This window comes from Salmo salar, chromosome 09 (assembly GCF_965601325.2).
Source record: "Salmo salar chromosome 09, fSalSal1, whole genome shotgun sequence".
Classification (NCBI taxonomy): domain Eukaryota; kingdom Metazoa; phylum Chordata; class Actinopteri; order Salmoniformes; family Salmonidae; genus Salmo; species Salmo salar.
In genome coordinates, this window is record NC_138299.1 from 134,615,001 (window position 1) to 134,630,007 (window position 15,007).

Below are 15,007 nucleotides of genomic sequence, written 5' to 3' on the forward strand. Positions count from 1 at the left end.
ACTGTTGGAGCTAGCACAAACACAAGCAGTAACATCTGCTAAACATGTGTATGCGACCAATGATTTGATTTGATCAGAGGAGAGTTGTGGGAGGAGCTATAGGAGGACGGGCTAATTGTAATAGCTGGAATGGAATAAATGGAACGCTATCAAACACATCAAACATATGGAAACCACTCTGTTTCATTTTTTCCATTCAAGGCCTTACAGTGAGCCTGTCCTCCTATAGCTCCTCCCACCAGCCTCTTCTGGTACACATGTTTGTGAGTGTGCAGATTTAGTATGTGTTATGGTATTATGTTTCCTACAGATGTGTTTTCAGGCAAGGAGCCAGCAGCTTTCTAGGCTGAATCACACCACTGATTAAGACACATCACACTAACGTAAAAATAAAGGTCTGGTTTCTGATGCTACAGTGAGAGGTGGGTTTCTGATGCCACAGTGAGAGATGGGTTTCTGATGCCACAGTGAGAGGTGGGTTTCTGATGCCACAGTGAGAGGTGGGTTTCTGATGCCACAGTGAGAGGTGGGTTTCTGATGCCACAGTGAGAGATGGGTTTCTGATGCCACAGTGAGAGATGGGTTTCTGATGCCACAGTGAGAGGTGGGTTTCTGATGCCACAGTGAGAGGTGGGTTTCTGATGCCACAGTGAGAGGTGTGTTTCTGATGCCACAGTGAGAGGTGGGTTTCTGATACCACAGTGAGAGGTGGGTTTCTGATGCCACAGTGAGAGGTGGGTTTCTGATGCCACAGTGAGAGGTGGTGTAACGATGTACACTGAGAGTCTGGAAGCAAGTTCAGGGAGTGAATACATTTAATAAATTAATGAACAAAACAAGAAACACGAACAGGTCACCGAAACAGGAACAATGACGACTGGGGAAGAAACCAAAGGGAGTGACATATAAAGGGCAGGTAATCAAGGAGGTGATGGAGTCCAGGTGAGTGTCATTATGCGCAGATGCGTGTAATGCTGGTAACAGGTGTGCGCCATAACGAGCAGCCTGGTGACCTAGAGGCCAGAGAGGGAGCACACGTGACAGGTGGGTTTCTGATGCCACAGTGAGAGATGGGTTTCTGATGCTACAGTGAGAGATGGGTTTCTGATGCCACAGTGAGAGATGGGTTTCTGATGCTACAGTGAGAGATGGGTTTCTGATGCTACAGTGAGAGATGGGTTTCTGATGCTACAGTGAGAGATGGGTTTCTGATGCTACAGTGAGAGATGGGTTTCTGATGCTACAGTGAGAGGTGGGTTTGGGTGCCAACTTTGCATCCCCATGTTGTTCTCAGCTTCCAGAGCCAACAAAACTGTCAATGTCCAGGTCACAATGTTCTCAGCTTCCAGAACCAACAGACCTGTCAGTGTCCAGGTCACAGTGATCTAAGCAAATAGGCTCTCAACAGTAGAAGCGCAGGAGCTGCTATTGCATAAGAAGCATCACAATTACAAGTTACGCAAGGTTGCAGAATTGGTATGCATTTCAGTGTCTAGTAAGACATGGTGGGTGATGGGGATGTGAAGGTGGGAATTGGTTGCTTTGTACGTTAAATGCTTAACTGCCTCTAGTCTCAGTCACACTTCATGACGTTTCACTCAGAGCGGGTTGAACTATGCCATGCCATGAATGGATTTTATTGCATACGTGGACTCTACTGAGGGGTTATGAGAAAATGTTCTTTGGGCATTGGTTATGTCTGTCATATGAATAACATGTCATCGATTTCCTTCTCCTCCTTAGACATGGTCAAGGCACACCTGTGGCATCTCGTAAGCTGATTTACATACAGTGTATTTTTACAATAAAATGTTAACATATCTCAAATATAATAAAATGAAGGTGAGGAAATAGAGGAGAAGCTGGATAAGACTGTCTGCTAAATGACTAAACTGTCAATGTAAATAGTTCTATTCCAGTTCCTGAGGCCACTAACAACACATCATCAGGGCAGTAAGACTGGCCTGAGATGCCTCCTGCTTTAACAAAGATACAGCCTCTTGTTAATGTGTTGATACACAGCTCCTACAGCAGCTATCAGGGAACCTCCCGAGACGGCAGGGTGAGGAGAACACTAGTTGTATGTACTTTTAATGATCAGAATGGTTAAGACTCACACACAAAGGAGCACGAGTCATTTTTAACGGCACCTATTTGTTGGCAATTTTCGCTGCTGTGTCTACCGTATCTACAGTAACAGTCAGTCTGAGTGTCCAAGGACTGGTTCCCTACGTCATCTATGTTGCTGCTGTGCCAATCAGCCTGTGAGATGTTTTTGTTGTCAACCTGTGTGAGCTGTACAGAACATCACATTCTTTCCACCTTGGTGCACCAAGTTGTTAATCTAACAATTCAGCCTGAATGTATTGTTGGATGTACTTCTATTTTATCTAGTTGTCTCATCTGTTGGCTAATTGGGTTGGTTAAAGTGCAATGCAGTCAGGTGGGTCATCAGCTGTTGCAGCAACAGCTAGGTTCTGGTCACAAAACCAAGCTAATTGATGATAATGGTGTGATGTAAGATACTGCTCTAGCAAAGTGTGTCAATTGACAACATCACGGCTACTTTCATCTGTTGAGATAATTTACATTTACATTTAAGTCATTTAGCAGACGCTCTTATCCAGAGCGACTTACAAATTGGTGCATTCACCTTATGATATCCAGTGGAACAACCACTTTACAATAGTGCATCTAAATCTTTTAGGGGGGGGGGGGGGGGGGGTTAGAAGGATTACTTTATCCTATCCCAGGTATTCCTTAAAGAGGTGGGGTTTCAGGTGTCTCCGGAAGGTGGTGATTGACTCCGCTGTCCTGGCATCGTGAGGGAGCTTGTTCCACCATAGGGGTGCCAGAGCAGCGAACAGTTTTGACTGGGCTGAGCGGGAACTGTGCTTCCTCAGAGGTAGGGGGGCCAGCAGGCCAGAGGTGAATGAGCGCAGTGCCCTCGTTTGGGTGTAGGGACTGATCAGAGCCTGAAGGTACGGAGGTGCCGTTCCTCTCACGGCTCCGTAGGCAAGCACCATGGTCTTGTAGCGGATGCGAGCTTCAACTGGAAGCCAGTGGAGAGAGCGGAGGAGCGGGGTGACGTGAGAGAACTTGGGAAGGTGGAACACCAGACGGACTGCGGCGTTCTGGATGAGTTGTAGGGGTTTAATGGCACAGGCAGGGAGCCCAGCCAACAGCAAGTTGCAGTAATCCAGACAGGAGATGACAAGTGCCTGGATTAGGACCTGCGCCGCTTCCTGTGTGAGGCAGGGTCGTACTCTGCGAATGTTGTAGAGCATGAACCTACAGGATCGGGTCACCGCCTTGATGTTAGTGGAGAATGGCAGGGTGATGTCCAGGGTCACGCCAAGGTTCTTAGCACTCTGGGAGGAGGACACAATGGAGTTGTCAACCGTGATGGCGAGATCATGGAACGGGCAGTCCTTCCCCGGGAGGAAAAGCAGCTCCGTCTTGCCGAGGTTCAGCTTGAGGTGGTGATCCGTCATCCACACTGATATGTCTGCCAGACATGCAGAGATGCGATTCGCCAACGGGTTATCAGAAGGGGGAAAGGAGAAGATTAATTGAGTGTCGTCTGCATAGAAATGATAGGAGAGACCATGTGAGGATATGACAGAGCCAAGTGACTTGGTGTATAGCGAGAAAAGGAGAGGGCCTAGAACAGAGCCCTGGGGGACACCAGTGGTGAGAGCACGTGGTGCGGAGACAGATTCTCGCCACGCCACCTGGTAGGAGCGACCTGTCAGGTAGGACGCAATCCAAGCGTGGGCCACGCCGGAGATGCCCAACTAGGAGAGGGTGGAGAGGAGGATCTGGTGGTTCACAGTATCAAAGGCAGCAGATAGGTCAAGAAGGATGAGAGCAGAGGAGAGAGTTAGCTTTAGCAGTGCGGAGAGCCTCCGTGACACAGAGAAGAGCAGTCTCAGTTGAATGACCAGTCTTGAAACCTGACTGGTTTGGATCAAGAAGGTAATTCAGAGAGAGTTAGCAAGAGAGCTGGCCAAGGACGGCACGTTCAAGAGTTTTGGAGAGAAAAGAAAGAAGGGATACTGGTCTGTAGTTGTTGACATCGGAGGGATCGAGTGTAGGTTTTTTCAGAAGGGGTGCAACTCTCGCTCTCTTGAAGACGGAAGGGACGTAGCCAGCGGTCAAGGATGAGTTGATGAGCGAGGTGAGGTAAGGGAGAAGGTCTCCGGAAATGGTCTGGAGAAGAGAGGAGGGGATAGGGTCAAGCGGGCAGGTTGTTGGGCGGCCGGCCGTCACAAGACGCGAGATTTCATCTGGAGAGAGGGGGGAGAAAGAGGTCAAAGCACAGGGTAGGGCAGTGTGAGCAGGACCAGCGGTGTCGTTTGACTTAACAAACGAGGATCGGATATCGTCGACCTTCTTTTCAAAATGGTTGACGAAGTCATCCGCAGAGAGGGAGGGGGGGGGGGAGGATTCAGGAGGGAGGAGATAATAGAGATAAGAGAGACTGTTGAGATGTTTTCATCTTTCTTTTTGACAAATGTTTTGACACGTTTTAATTTTACATTTTTTACAATTACTTTGTTTATTTCGGAGTCAAATTATTGTGATAGCTCCCTGGTTTAAAAACGAGATGTTGGTGGGAGTTGCATTGTATGCCACTTTGCCTTCTCCTTACCTCAAATCCTCATCTCAGAAGCATCTCTAGCTGTGCAAAAGCAATGGTCATTGTGGATTAGCCATGGTCATTTTACATTTCCACTCAGTTACCTTCCTCTGCCCAGCTAATGGAAATAATTTTCCTATTTTTCAGTCACTGAAACTGACACAAACCTCAGAAATGCAGGTATTTTTAGACACTTCAGTCATTTTAGGTATGGTGGATATTTGAGGCTATAACTGTAACCGTGAGTGTAAAAATGTTGCCACTACGAAAGTAAAATAATCAATTTATGTGCTTTCAATTTGAGCTATTAGGTAGCTATCAGAACCATCAGCCCTATCTAGCCATGGTTATATTGACCATGAGCAGTGCTTGATATTTTTATTTTTATTTTATTTATTTTATTTAACTAGGCAAGTCAGTTAAGAACAAATTCTTATTTACAATGACGGCCTACCAAAAGGCAAAAGGCCTCCTGCGGGGAAGGGGGCATGGGATTAAAAAATATAAATATAGGACAAAACACACATCACAACAAGAGAGACAACACAACACTACATAAAGAGAGACCTAGACAACAACATAGCAAGGCAGCAACACATGACAACACAGCATGGTAGCAACACAACATAACAACAACATGGTATCAACACAACACAGTAGCAGCACAAAACATGGTACAAACATTATTGGGCACAGTCAACAGCACAAAGGTCAAGAAGGTAGAAACAACAATACATCACACAAAGCAGCCACAACTGTCAGTAAGAGTGTCTACGATTGAGTCTTTGAATGAAGAGATTGAGATAAAACTGTCCAGTTTGAGTGTTTGTTGTGCTCGTTCCAGTCGCTAGCTGCAGAAAACTGAAAGGAGGAGCGACCCAGGGATGTGTGGGCTTTGGGGACCTTTAACAGAATGTGACTGGCAGAACAGGTGTTGTATGTAGAGGATGAGGGCCGCAGTAGATATCTCAGATAGGGGGGAGTGAGGCCTAAGAGGGTTTTATAAATAAGCATCAACCAGTGGGTCTTGCGACGGGTATACAGAGATGACCAGTTTACAGAGGAGTATAGAGTGCAGTGATGTGTCCTATAAGGAGCATTGGTGGCAAATCTGATGGCCGAATGGTAAAGAACATCTAGCTGCTCGAGAGCACCCTTACCTGCCGATCTATAAATGACATCTCCGTAATCTAGCACGGGTAGGATGATCATCTGAATCAGGGTTAGTTTGGCAGCTGGGGTGAAAGAGGAGCGATTATGACAGAGGAAACTAAGTCTAGATTTAACTTTAGCCTGCAGCTTTGATATGTGCTGAGAGAAGGACAGTGTCCTTCTAGCCATACTCCCAAGTACTTGTATGAGGTGACTACCTCAAGCTCTAAACCCTCAGAGGTAGTAATAACACCTGTGGGAAGAGGGGCATTCTTCTTACCAAACTACATGACCTTTGTTTTGAAGGTGTTCAGAACAAGGTTAAGGGTAGAGGAAGGCTTGTTGGACACTAAGAAAGCTTTGTTGTAGAGCATGTAACACAAAATCCGGGGAAGGGCCAGCTGAGTATTAGACTGTATCATTTGCTGTACCCTCAATATAGTAATCCTGCAAATATAAACAGTGCAGCACACACAAGCTCCCAATAATGCCTACATTAACCTGGCATAAATTTAAAAGAAAATGTTTTTGACTTTCTTCCACAGAGTGAAAATTGAGGTAGGCTATTACATCAGTGCATGGAACATGACACAAATGTTGATGAATGTGTCTGTGTTGGAAGTTCCTGGGGTATTGGGAGCTTTGAGGGACAGGAGGCCTATCTCCAAACGCCCAGACATGGGTTGATTAGAGTGGGAGTGGTAATGCACTAAACACCTACAGGGATGCTCCCTCACTTTAAAAACAGCCATAGCATGTCAACTCGGTTTATAGTCAACCTTCACATCTGCACCACAATAGTGTAAATCCTAAAGGGGACCATTTTCTTAACTCCTAAACTGTATGGAGGATTTCTCAGGACATAATCCATACATTTACTCTGTCCCTTGACACTATAGCTTCCCTCTCAGAATCCATACATTTACTCTGTCCCTTGATGCTATGACTAAACCCAATTGAAATGTCTTTGCAGGTAATCTTGGCTTTCACTGATTGGCCGAACGACCTATTTCAACAGCGTTAGCAGCAGGCCTGATGATGCAGCCTGCCTGGCACCATGTCCAATGGCCAATATCTCATGATGCCGTTGGATTGGCAGGAAGATCCTATGTTGTTACAGATATGGTTTAGAAATGCCAACACATCTCCTCAGCTGTTGTCAGGTGTTTTGGGCCAGATTTGATATTTCAAGTCAGCTAATCCACAGCTTCCTTCGCTCCAGATCCAGCCTCCTTCACATGATATTGGCTAACCTTGGCTGTCTCAGTGGGAGTCGGGATATCCAAAAAACATATTTCCAAATCACACATGTGTATAATACACACTTGTATGTGTGAAACAGGACACATATAAGGTACCTACCAAATTCTATAATCATTATTATGCACACACAGGGGTCACTGTTATTTCAGCAAGCCATGACGCCAACCATCTCAGATTGTTCTAAAATTGTTTCCGTAGATATAGACATTATTCACACACACACACACACACTCACACGCACAAACACACACACACACACACACACACACACACACACACACACACACACACACACACACACACACACACACACACACACACACACACACACACACACACACACACTCAGCTCACATGAGATGAGCCGTCTGAGGCAGCTGGTGGAGAGATTGAGCTGAGAGCTAATGGAAGGTGTGAGAAGTGTGGGGGATTCTCATTTACGCGTGTGTGTGTGTGTGTGTGTGTGTGTGTGTGTGTGTGTGTGTGTGTGTGTGTGTGTGTGTGTGTGTGTGTGTGTGTGTGTGTGTGTGTGTGTGTGTGAGAGAGAGGAAAAGGTTATAATGAGGAGTGAATTAATTAACAAAATCTTGAAAAGGAAAACAATCTCCACTGTACTTTAATATTATACTTAATTAGCTTTTGCTGTATGCTTAATTTGCTTGAATAATGAGCTATCAAGTGGTTCAGTTGCTATCTGCAAATATTCCCACAGCACAGACAACACAGCAGCCAGAAAGGATTCACAATTGTATCTGGTATTTTGCCACATTTTGCCTGGATCCACATTGTCTCTGTAACACCTACAGTGATGAAAGACTGTAAGTAAAGGTATTTGTAACAGTATAGCTTCCGTCCTTCTCCTCACCACTACCTGAGCTTGAACCAGGGACCCTCTGCACACATCGACAACAGCCACCCTTGAAGCATTGTTACCCATCACTCCACAAAAGCCGAGGCCCTTGAAAAGCAAGAGGAAACACCTACTTCAAGGTCTCAGAGCGAGTGACCACCGCTAACTAGCTAGCCATTTCACATCGGTTACATATTCATGAAACTAATGAGTGTGGATACAACAACTTTGTGGGTGTTAAAAATTAGTTTTACAATTCCCAACTGTAGCTTAACATTGCAATGTCCACAGCAGACTCATGAAGAGTCTTTCTCAGTCACAGGAGTGAACAATTATGTGGAACTTGAAGAGGATAGAGATGCTTTCTAATTTAACTATCTAAATTACCATGAAATTAAAAATGTGATAAGTATGTCAAACTTAAAGCTGGCTGCCTCTATGCTACAGGCCTCTCACAAGTTCCAAATCAAAACTGACTTTTACTATGACATAAGCAACTTTTCTCTCCCAATCCAGACACATGGGATTTAGCCGCACATTTAATGTAATCTTTATTATGAAGCTACACGAATCCCTGGGATATATTTTTATTAAATATTAATAGAAACCAACTTATTACTGATTGTGGGACCACTCAGCTATAGAGCCATAGGGAATGTGATGTTAACTGGGTATATATTTTTTGCTCAGGGGGCCTGTCTAACATGGGTTTTTAGCACAAAATTATCATTATCTGGCAAGAAAAATGTGGGGCCCTCTAGGAAAAAAATTGCAGTGTGGGGCCTAAAGGAAAATAATTGCCTGGTGTGTCAGAAATGCCAGAGACAATTTTTGGTCCCAGTCTGCCCCTGTTAACCAGGGAGTAGTGGCTGTCTAGAGAATTTCTGGAGCTACTGTTCAGTTTAGTGGAGAAGATGAAAATTATTCTGTTGGTGACTGTGAAATCCATAGCAGTCTTTATTCATGCAGGCTATAATGTTGCAACAGGAGTCTCCGGAATGTTAATTATACCGTGCATTTAATCTTCTGAAAATGAATAACCTGAAAGTCTAAAACAGCCAAAGGGAAGATAAAACGAAGTATTGAAGAACATGAATGAGCTGGATTTAGGTGACCAATGACCATATCATATAAATTGACTCAAATGTATGGATGAGAATTGATAGGCTATGTTAGCCCTTTGTAACCTCAAAAGGGCGTAGGCTATGCATAATAAAAAAAAAAATGAATAGTTAAGTTCCCTAATGGTTGCAGATTGGGATGCAAATGAGCCCACATTTCAATAAGGCGCGCAGACCTAACGGATAGTAAGTAAGCAGTGCTAAAGCAGAGCAATGACTCTCCGCTGGTCAGTCGGTCCTTGTTGAGTGCAGGCGGCACATTGGTTAATAACAACAGCCTGTGGAAGAAGAAATTATGACTGAACCGTTTTCGCAAGGATAAGACCTGTTATCCGTAGAAAAACCTAGAATTGACACCGAAAGGTGGATTGGAGAGGCAAACAACCGTTAAACACCGAACTCTAAAGCGTCCTGAGAAATTGATTGTGTAGGAGCTTCGCCTTGAACGCCGCTGAATGCTCTATCATCAATCTCTCCAGGCGTTTGGCACCAATAAATCTGCCAGCTATAGGACAGTTACACGAAACAAACGGCTTGGGTTACTTAGACAACCTTTTATGAGCGGTGAGCACCTATATCACTGTAGCATATGGATATGGTGTGGACGGATAGGGGCTGTTAAAATTGATGGGACTTGGTCCAAAAGTGCAACTGTTTGATTGCGCCGGCTGGAACTGGGTCAGTGAATGTTCCCAGTAAGCTACGCATGGACTTGTCAATATAAAGACGATCAACCAACGCATCCTTTTGTTGTGGTGGAAAAATTGTTCCACATTGTAGCTTGTTGTAAAAACAACCATCATTTATGAGCATTCAGGCGAGGTATTTAAACTGGATCCCAGTTCGTCTAATTCGGGGATCCTATCGACTACGGATTTGATTAATCGCTTTCAAAGACAACCCACTGCTCCCCTGAAAGGTAAATCTGGAATTCAAAAATACATTTGAATCATTTTCAGTAACATTTGAACTTATCTGTACCCATTGGAAATAGCCTATTTCTGACTGCCTTAGTGTTTAGTGGTTCTTATACACCTGTTGTTATTTAATAGCCTACGTTCCTCTGTCTAGCATGATTGACCATTATTTGATGGAGTGAAGATAATTTTGAATGGATTGACAGTTTCAGTATGATGTTTGAATTTTCAAATCGCCTAAATGTGTGCTATATCTTTCAAATGTAATCGAATTTATCCTGACCTGATTTCAGAGTAGGCTTAATAGAACAGTCTTCATCAGACTATCATAATTACATTTTTCTATTGGTGTTATTAGAGAATAGGCTTGATTCTAAAATCGATAAATAAAACATTTATTTTGATATTGTGGAGTAGATAAATAAAAAACTGTAGACTAATCACAGAACTGCATCATCATTTCGATCTTGTAGGGCAGGCCTACCATGGCATGAATTGGCGAGTTATTTTCACAAGACACTGCACATTTCAATGTAAATACGAAAAGACCCAGCAAAATGCCATGACATTTCAGTGACTGATGGAGATGGATAGTTGATCCCAATGCATTATGATTATCAGATCATTCCATGTCAACACTGACCCTCTATCATACTGATGATGAGTGTGTGATTAACAATTTACCAGAAATTCTTCTGGATAGCTGTGTTGATCTGGAGGTGTGAATTTCTATTTTCACACATCTCATTAGAACAGCGAGCTGAGTGTCCCTCCCGCGGGGCTGTGAGGCGCTATGGGTGCTACTCTGCCTGTGTCACCGCTGAGTCTTCCGTGACGCCCGCTTTTTACGCGTGCTTATCATTGTATGTCACTTTTTTTTTTACACATGTCGCGCACCAGGTAGGCTTTTGCGACATTTGTTATCGCGCAGGATGCCGCGACGCACTGTGAATACACTCTGAGCAGGAGCGCAGCCGCAGACTAAAGGTTCTTGCGGTCATTGGGAGTCAGGACTCACTAATGAGTCTTCAACCTTGTTTCCACATGTGGAGGAATGTTTGCCTGAGTGTTTGAGTGAGTGAGTAAAAGAGAGAGAGAGAGGGAAAGAGAGACAGAGAAAGAGAATGAGAGAGGGAGAGAGAGTCAGTGAGTGAGTGAGTGAGTGAGTGAGTGAGCCAATATACTGCCTCTTTCACGGCTCAAATATTATCAACGGATTTCCGGATACTGATGCTGCTGCTTTGGGAGAAGCCCAAATTCGTGAGGCAGCAGTCGGGCTCAGTTGTCCGGGGACAGGCAGCCTGCTGCTGCAGCTGTGTTTAGGACTAGGAGTCTGCCTGCAGAGACGTCTGATGGAGGTGACGGAGCAGGAGCCTCAGAGTCGGACAGAGGAACCTGTACCTGAGGTAGGAGGAGAAGGAGAGGGAGAGTTACCGGGTTCAGGAACCCCTACCCCCAGAGACATGATGGAGAGCCCGGTGAAGGAGCCTGTTGTGCTGCATCTGTACCCCACCACAGAGTATGGGGATCAGTATGGGTAAGCAACAGAACAGCAGGGACTGGGAGACTGGGATCTCTAACAACCTTCTGCTCATATACACGTATAACCTGTGTAGTGGACTGGGCTGGCAGTTAGGATGGCTGTGGGATGTGTATTCCTCTCATTTTAGGAAGTATTACTTCCCTTGTCATGTGGTACCAGAATATATGTTTTGTTATCTTCACTCTTTTTTACTTTCCTTTGTCACTTGACTGTAACAGAGTTGTAATCAATATTGGTGGCATACTTTAACATCAGTTGTCTTCAATCATAGTTTAGTGTCTGACCTTCTGTGGCTAGTGTTTAATGGCATTATTGATGGGTTTTTAGAGTTCAGATTAAAACTGTAGAGCTCATAGCAGACGATTACCCATAGAGTTTGTTCCATTTCAGCAAGCCATGACACCCACCATCTCATATTGTTCTAAAAAACCATACAAAACTATAACATAAGTATTCCGGAAACATTATTTTGTTGAAATATAATTTTATCTCTGAGAAATTAAGCTAATTGATTGCACACAAATTGGCCATTTTTATTTATAGTAGTCATATAATATTCAACAGTTATAGTACCTAACATCAGATTTGGACCCAACTTTTTTCTAACAATGAGTAAGACATGAGGATCCAAAGAAATGGTCAAAAGCCACCCACTCCAATCCAACCCCATTATATAGTATCACATCTCTGTCTGACAAGTAGTATGGAGCTGCGGCTCTGAGTATTGTTTTCTCATCCTATTTAATGTATTGTCAGTGAATTTGGTGATTGTTTTTTGCCCTGTTCAGTGAAATTAGTCATTGAAGTTGTTGGGTTTATGTCCCATCCAACATCCTGATATTACCAATTTCAGACCACTAGATGGTGCCGTTTCTGCTATTAGGTGATTATTTTTTAAGGATGTTAAAGGGATTGTTCATCCAAATGACAATGGACATATTGCTTTTCTTACCCTGTAAGCCGTCTATGGACCAGGTATGACAGCAACCCATGCTTTGGTTTAGTTTACCTGGCCACTGTTTCAAATGTAAACTTTTTAGCATTTGTGGTACAAATCCAATGCAAGTCAATGGTACCTACAGCACCAGTCAAAAGTTTGGACACACCTACTATTTCTACACTGTAGAATAATAGTTAAGACATCAAACCTATGAAATAACACATATGGAATCATGTAGCAACCAAAAAAGTGTTAAACAAATCAAAATATATTTTATATTAGAGATTCTTCAAAGTAGCCACCCTTTGCCTTGATGTCAGCTTTGCACACTTAGCATTCTCTCAACCAGCTTCACCTGGAATGCTTTTCCAACAGTCTTGAAGGAGTTCCCACATATGGTGATCACTTGGTGGCTGCTTTTCCTTCACTCTGTGGTCCAACTCAGCCCAAACCATCTCACACTGGGCCCCCGAGTGGTGCAGCGGTCTAAGGCACTGGATCTCAGTGATAGAGGCGTCACTACAGACCCTGGTTCAGCAGTCTAAGGCACTGCATCTCAGTGATAGAGGCGTCACTACAGACCATTTCTTTGGATCCTCATGTCTAACTCATTGTTAGAAAAAAGGGTGGTCCAAATCCGATGTTAGGTACTATATTTATTGAATATTATATAAATCTTATAAATTAAAATGGGCAGTGTGACTGCAATCAATTAGCTTAATGTGTCAGAGATCCAATTATTTTTCAACAAAATAATGTTGCAGGAATGTTAATCTTATCTATTTCTAACAATAGATACGATTTCAGAACAATTTGAGATGGTGAGTGTTGAAATCCTATTTTCTAGTGCTTTTTGAGGTGGAACGACCCAACCAGACTACACTTCACATAAGGTGTCATGAGGAAATGTATCATGTCATTGTGCCATTTAGACTTCTCCACTGGAGGAAATGCAGCAGAGGTACTACTGTTGTCACCCCGCTGTACTTTACCTTCAGTAGTTGGCTAAAGGCTTTCTACTGTATACTGTATTTATTTACACCAGACTAGTCATGGTGAAGGAGGCATCATGTTGGCTTTGGGTTTAGTTACTCTGTTAATCATATATCCTGATGCCTAGTCATCATACCCCTATACATAACCACCTCTATCACTCCAGTATCCTTGCACATTGTAAATATTGTATTGGAACTGACCCTATATATAGCTTCTTACTTTCTAATGTTCTTATTTTTATTTCTCGTGTGTTTCTGTTCTAACTTATGTTATTTTTAGTGCTACATTGATATTAATTACTGCATTGTTGGGTTTGGAGCTTGCAAGAAAGACATTTCACTGTACTTGTGCACATGACATTAAAACTTGAAACTTTAGTTATGTGTTGACATGGCTCGTCAATAGAGACTGCTGAAGGACTAAATTGTGTTGTCAAGTATGGACAGGTTTAAGACCTTGGGTTAACTATCAGGCATGGCCACATTGGCCAGTGTCAAGCCACAACCTCCATTTAAAGCTTCAGCTTTCATTGATACCTCATGTATCATTGCTTACTGTACAGTATGTGTAGGATTGATCAACAAAAACATACTTTTTGGGGGCAATATATACTGTATACACACCGGTCAAGGGTTGTCATAACTAGAGATGTTTTAAAGCAGTGTGTTGAGGGTTTGTCTTTTGACCTCTCATGAGCAGAAGGAACTATCAGTATAAACTACATGATGAATATTCAGCACCATACGTCTTTAACTATATAACAGTTACAACCTTGGCTATAGGCTCTCTTGCATTGTGCTGTACAGCTGCTGCTGCACTGTAACTTACAGTACAGTATGTGAGAATCAACTTAAGTTCGATCATATTTTACACATGAAATGCATCTTTCAGAAGTTTGTTGGGAATTTTGTTTTGTGTGACCCTATGATCATTTTGTGTTGGTCTGATCCAATTCAGAGTATTCTCAACATCATACCATACTATGTCCAACTCCATCATACAGTTGACTTTGTGTGTGTATGTGCGTGCTGTGGATTTGGGAGTGAAGAATGGCCATCGGGTATCCCCGGGCATCACACAGAAGGCTAATGCATAACACTGCTGCTGCCTGAATATTCAGCACCATGTCTTTAACTATATAACAGTTACAACCTTGGCTATAGGCTCTCTTGCATTGTGCTGTACAGCTGCTGCTGCACTGTAACTTACAGTACAGTATGTGAGAATCAACTTAAGTTCGATCATATTTTACACATGAAATGCATCTTTCAGAAGTTTGTTGGGAATTTTGTTTAGTGTGACCCTATGATCATTTTGTGTTGGTCTGATCTAATTCAGAGTATTCTCACACACACAAACACAGTTGGGGTCTTCACTGACACAGCAGGTTGATTGGTCATGCCTTGCTCCCCTCTATATGCCTCAATACATTAGTGCGGTTTTGGGAGAAGTAACAGGATGATTAGTCATGAATAGCCTCTGGACACAGGCACAATCCTAAATGAGACAACAGGTTGATTAGTTATGCTTTCCAGCACTCCCTTAGGACTGAGGTTAGGTCCCCCTTTAGGTGGCAGGCTAGT

The 15,007-nt window shown here is 43.3% G+C and overlaps 1 protein-coding gene across 2 annotated transcripts in view; it reads left to right on the forward strand.

Moving 5' to 3' along the window:
* Positions 1-9,205: 9,205 nt before the first annotated feature.
* The window catches only part of LOC106612817 (calcium-binding protein 8), a 68,831-nt gene continuing 63,029 nt past the window's right edge, over positions 9,206-15,007 (forward strand). Inside the window, exon 1 of one of the 2 annotated variants that reach the window (XM_014214341.3) lies at positions 9,206-9,947. Coding sequence is in view for 1 of the 2 variants with exons in the window: in XM_014214339.3 (XP_014069814.1) it covers positions 11,298-11,482 (185 nt within the window). In the remaining variant the exon portion in view is untranslated. Of the gene's footprint in view, positions 9,948-10,934; positions 11,483-15,007 lie in introns of those variants that run through there. The other variant, XM_014214339.3, reaches the window with a different exon arrangement.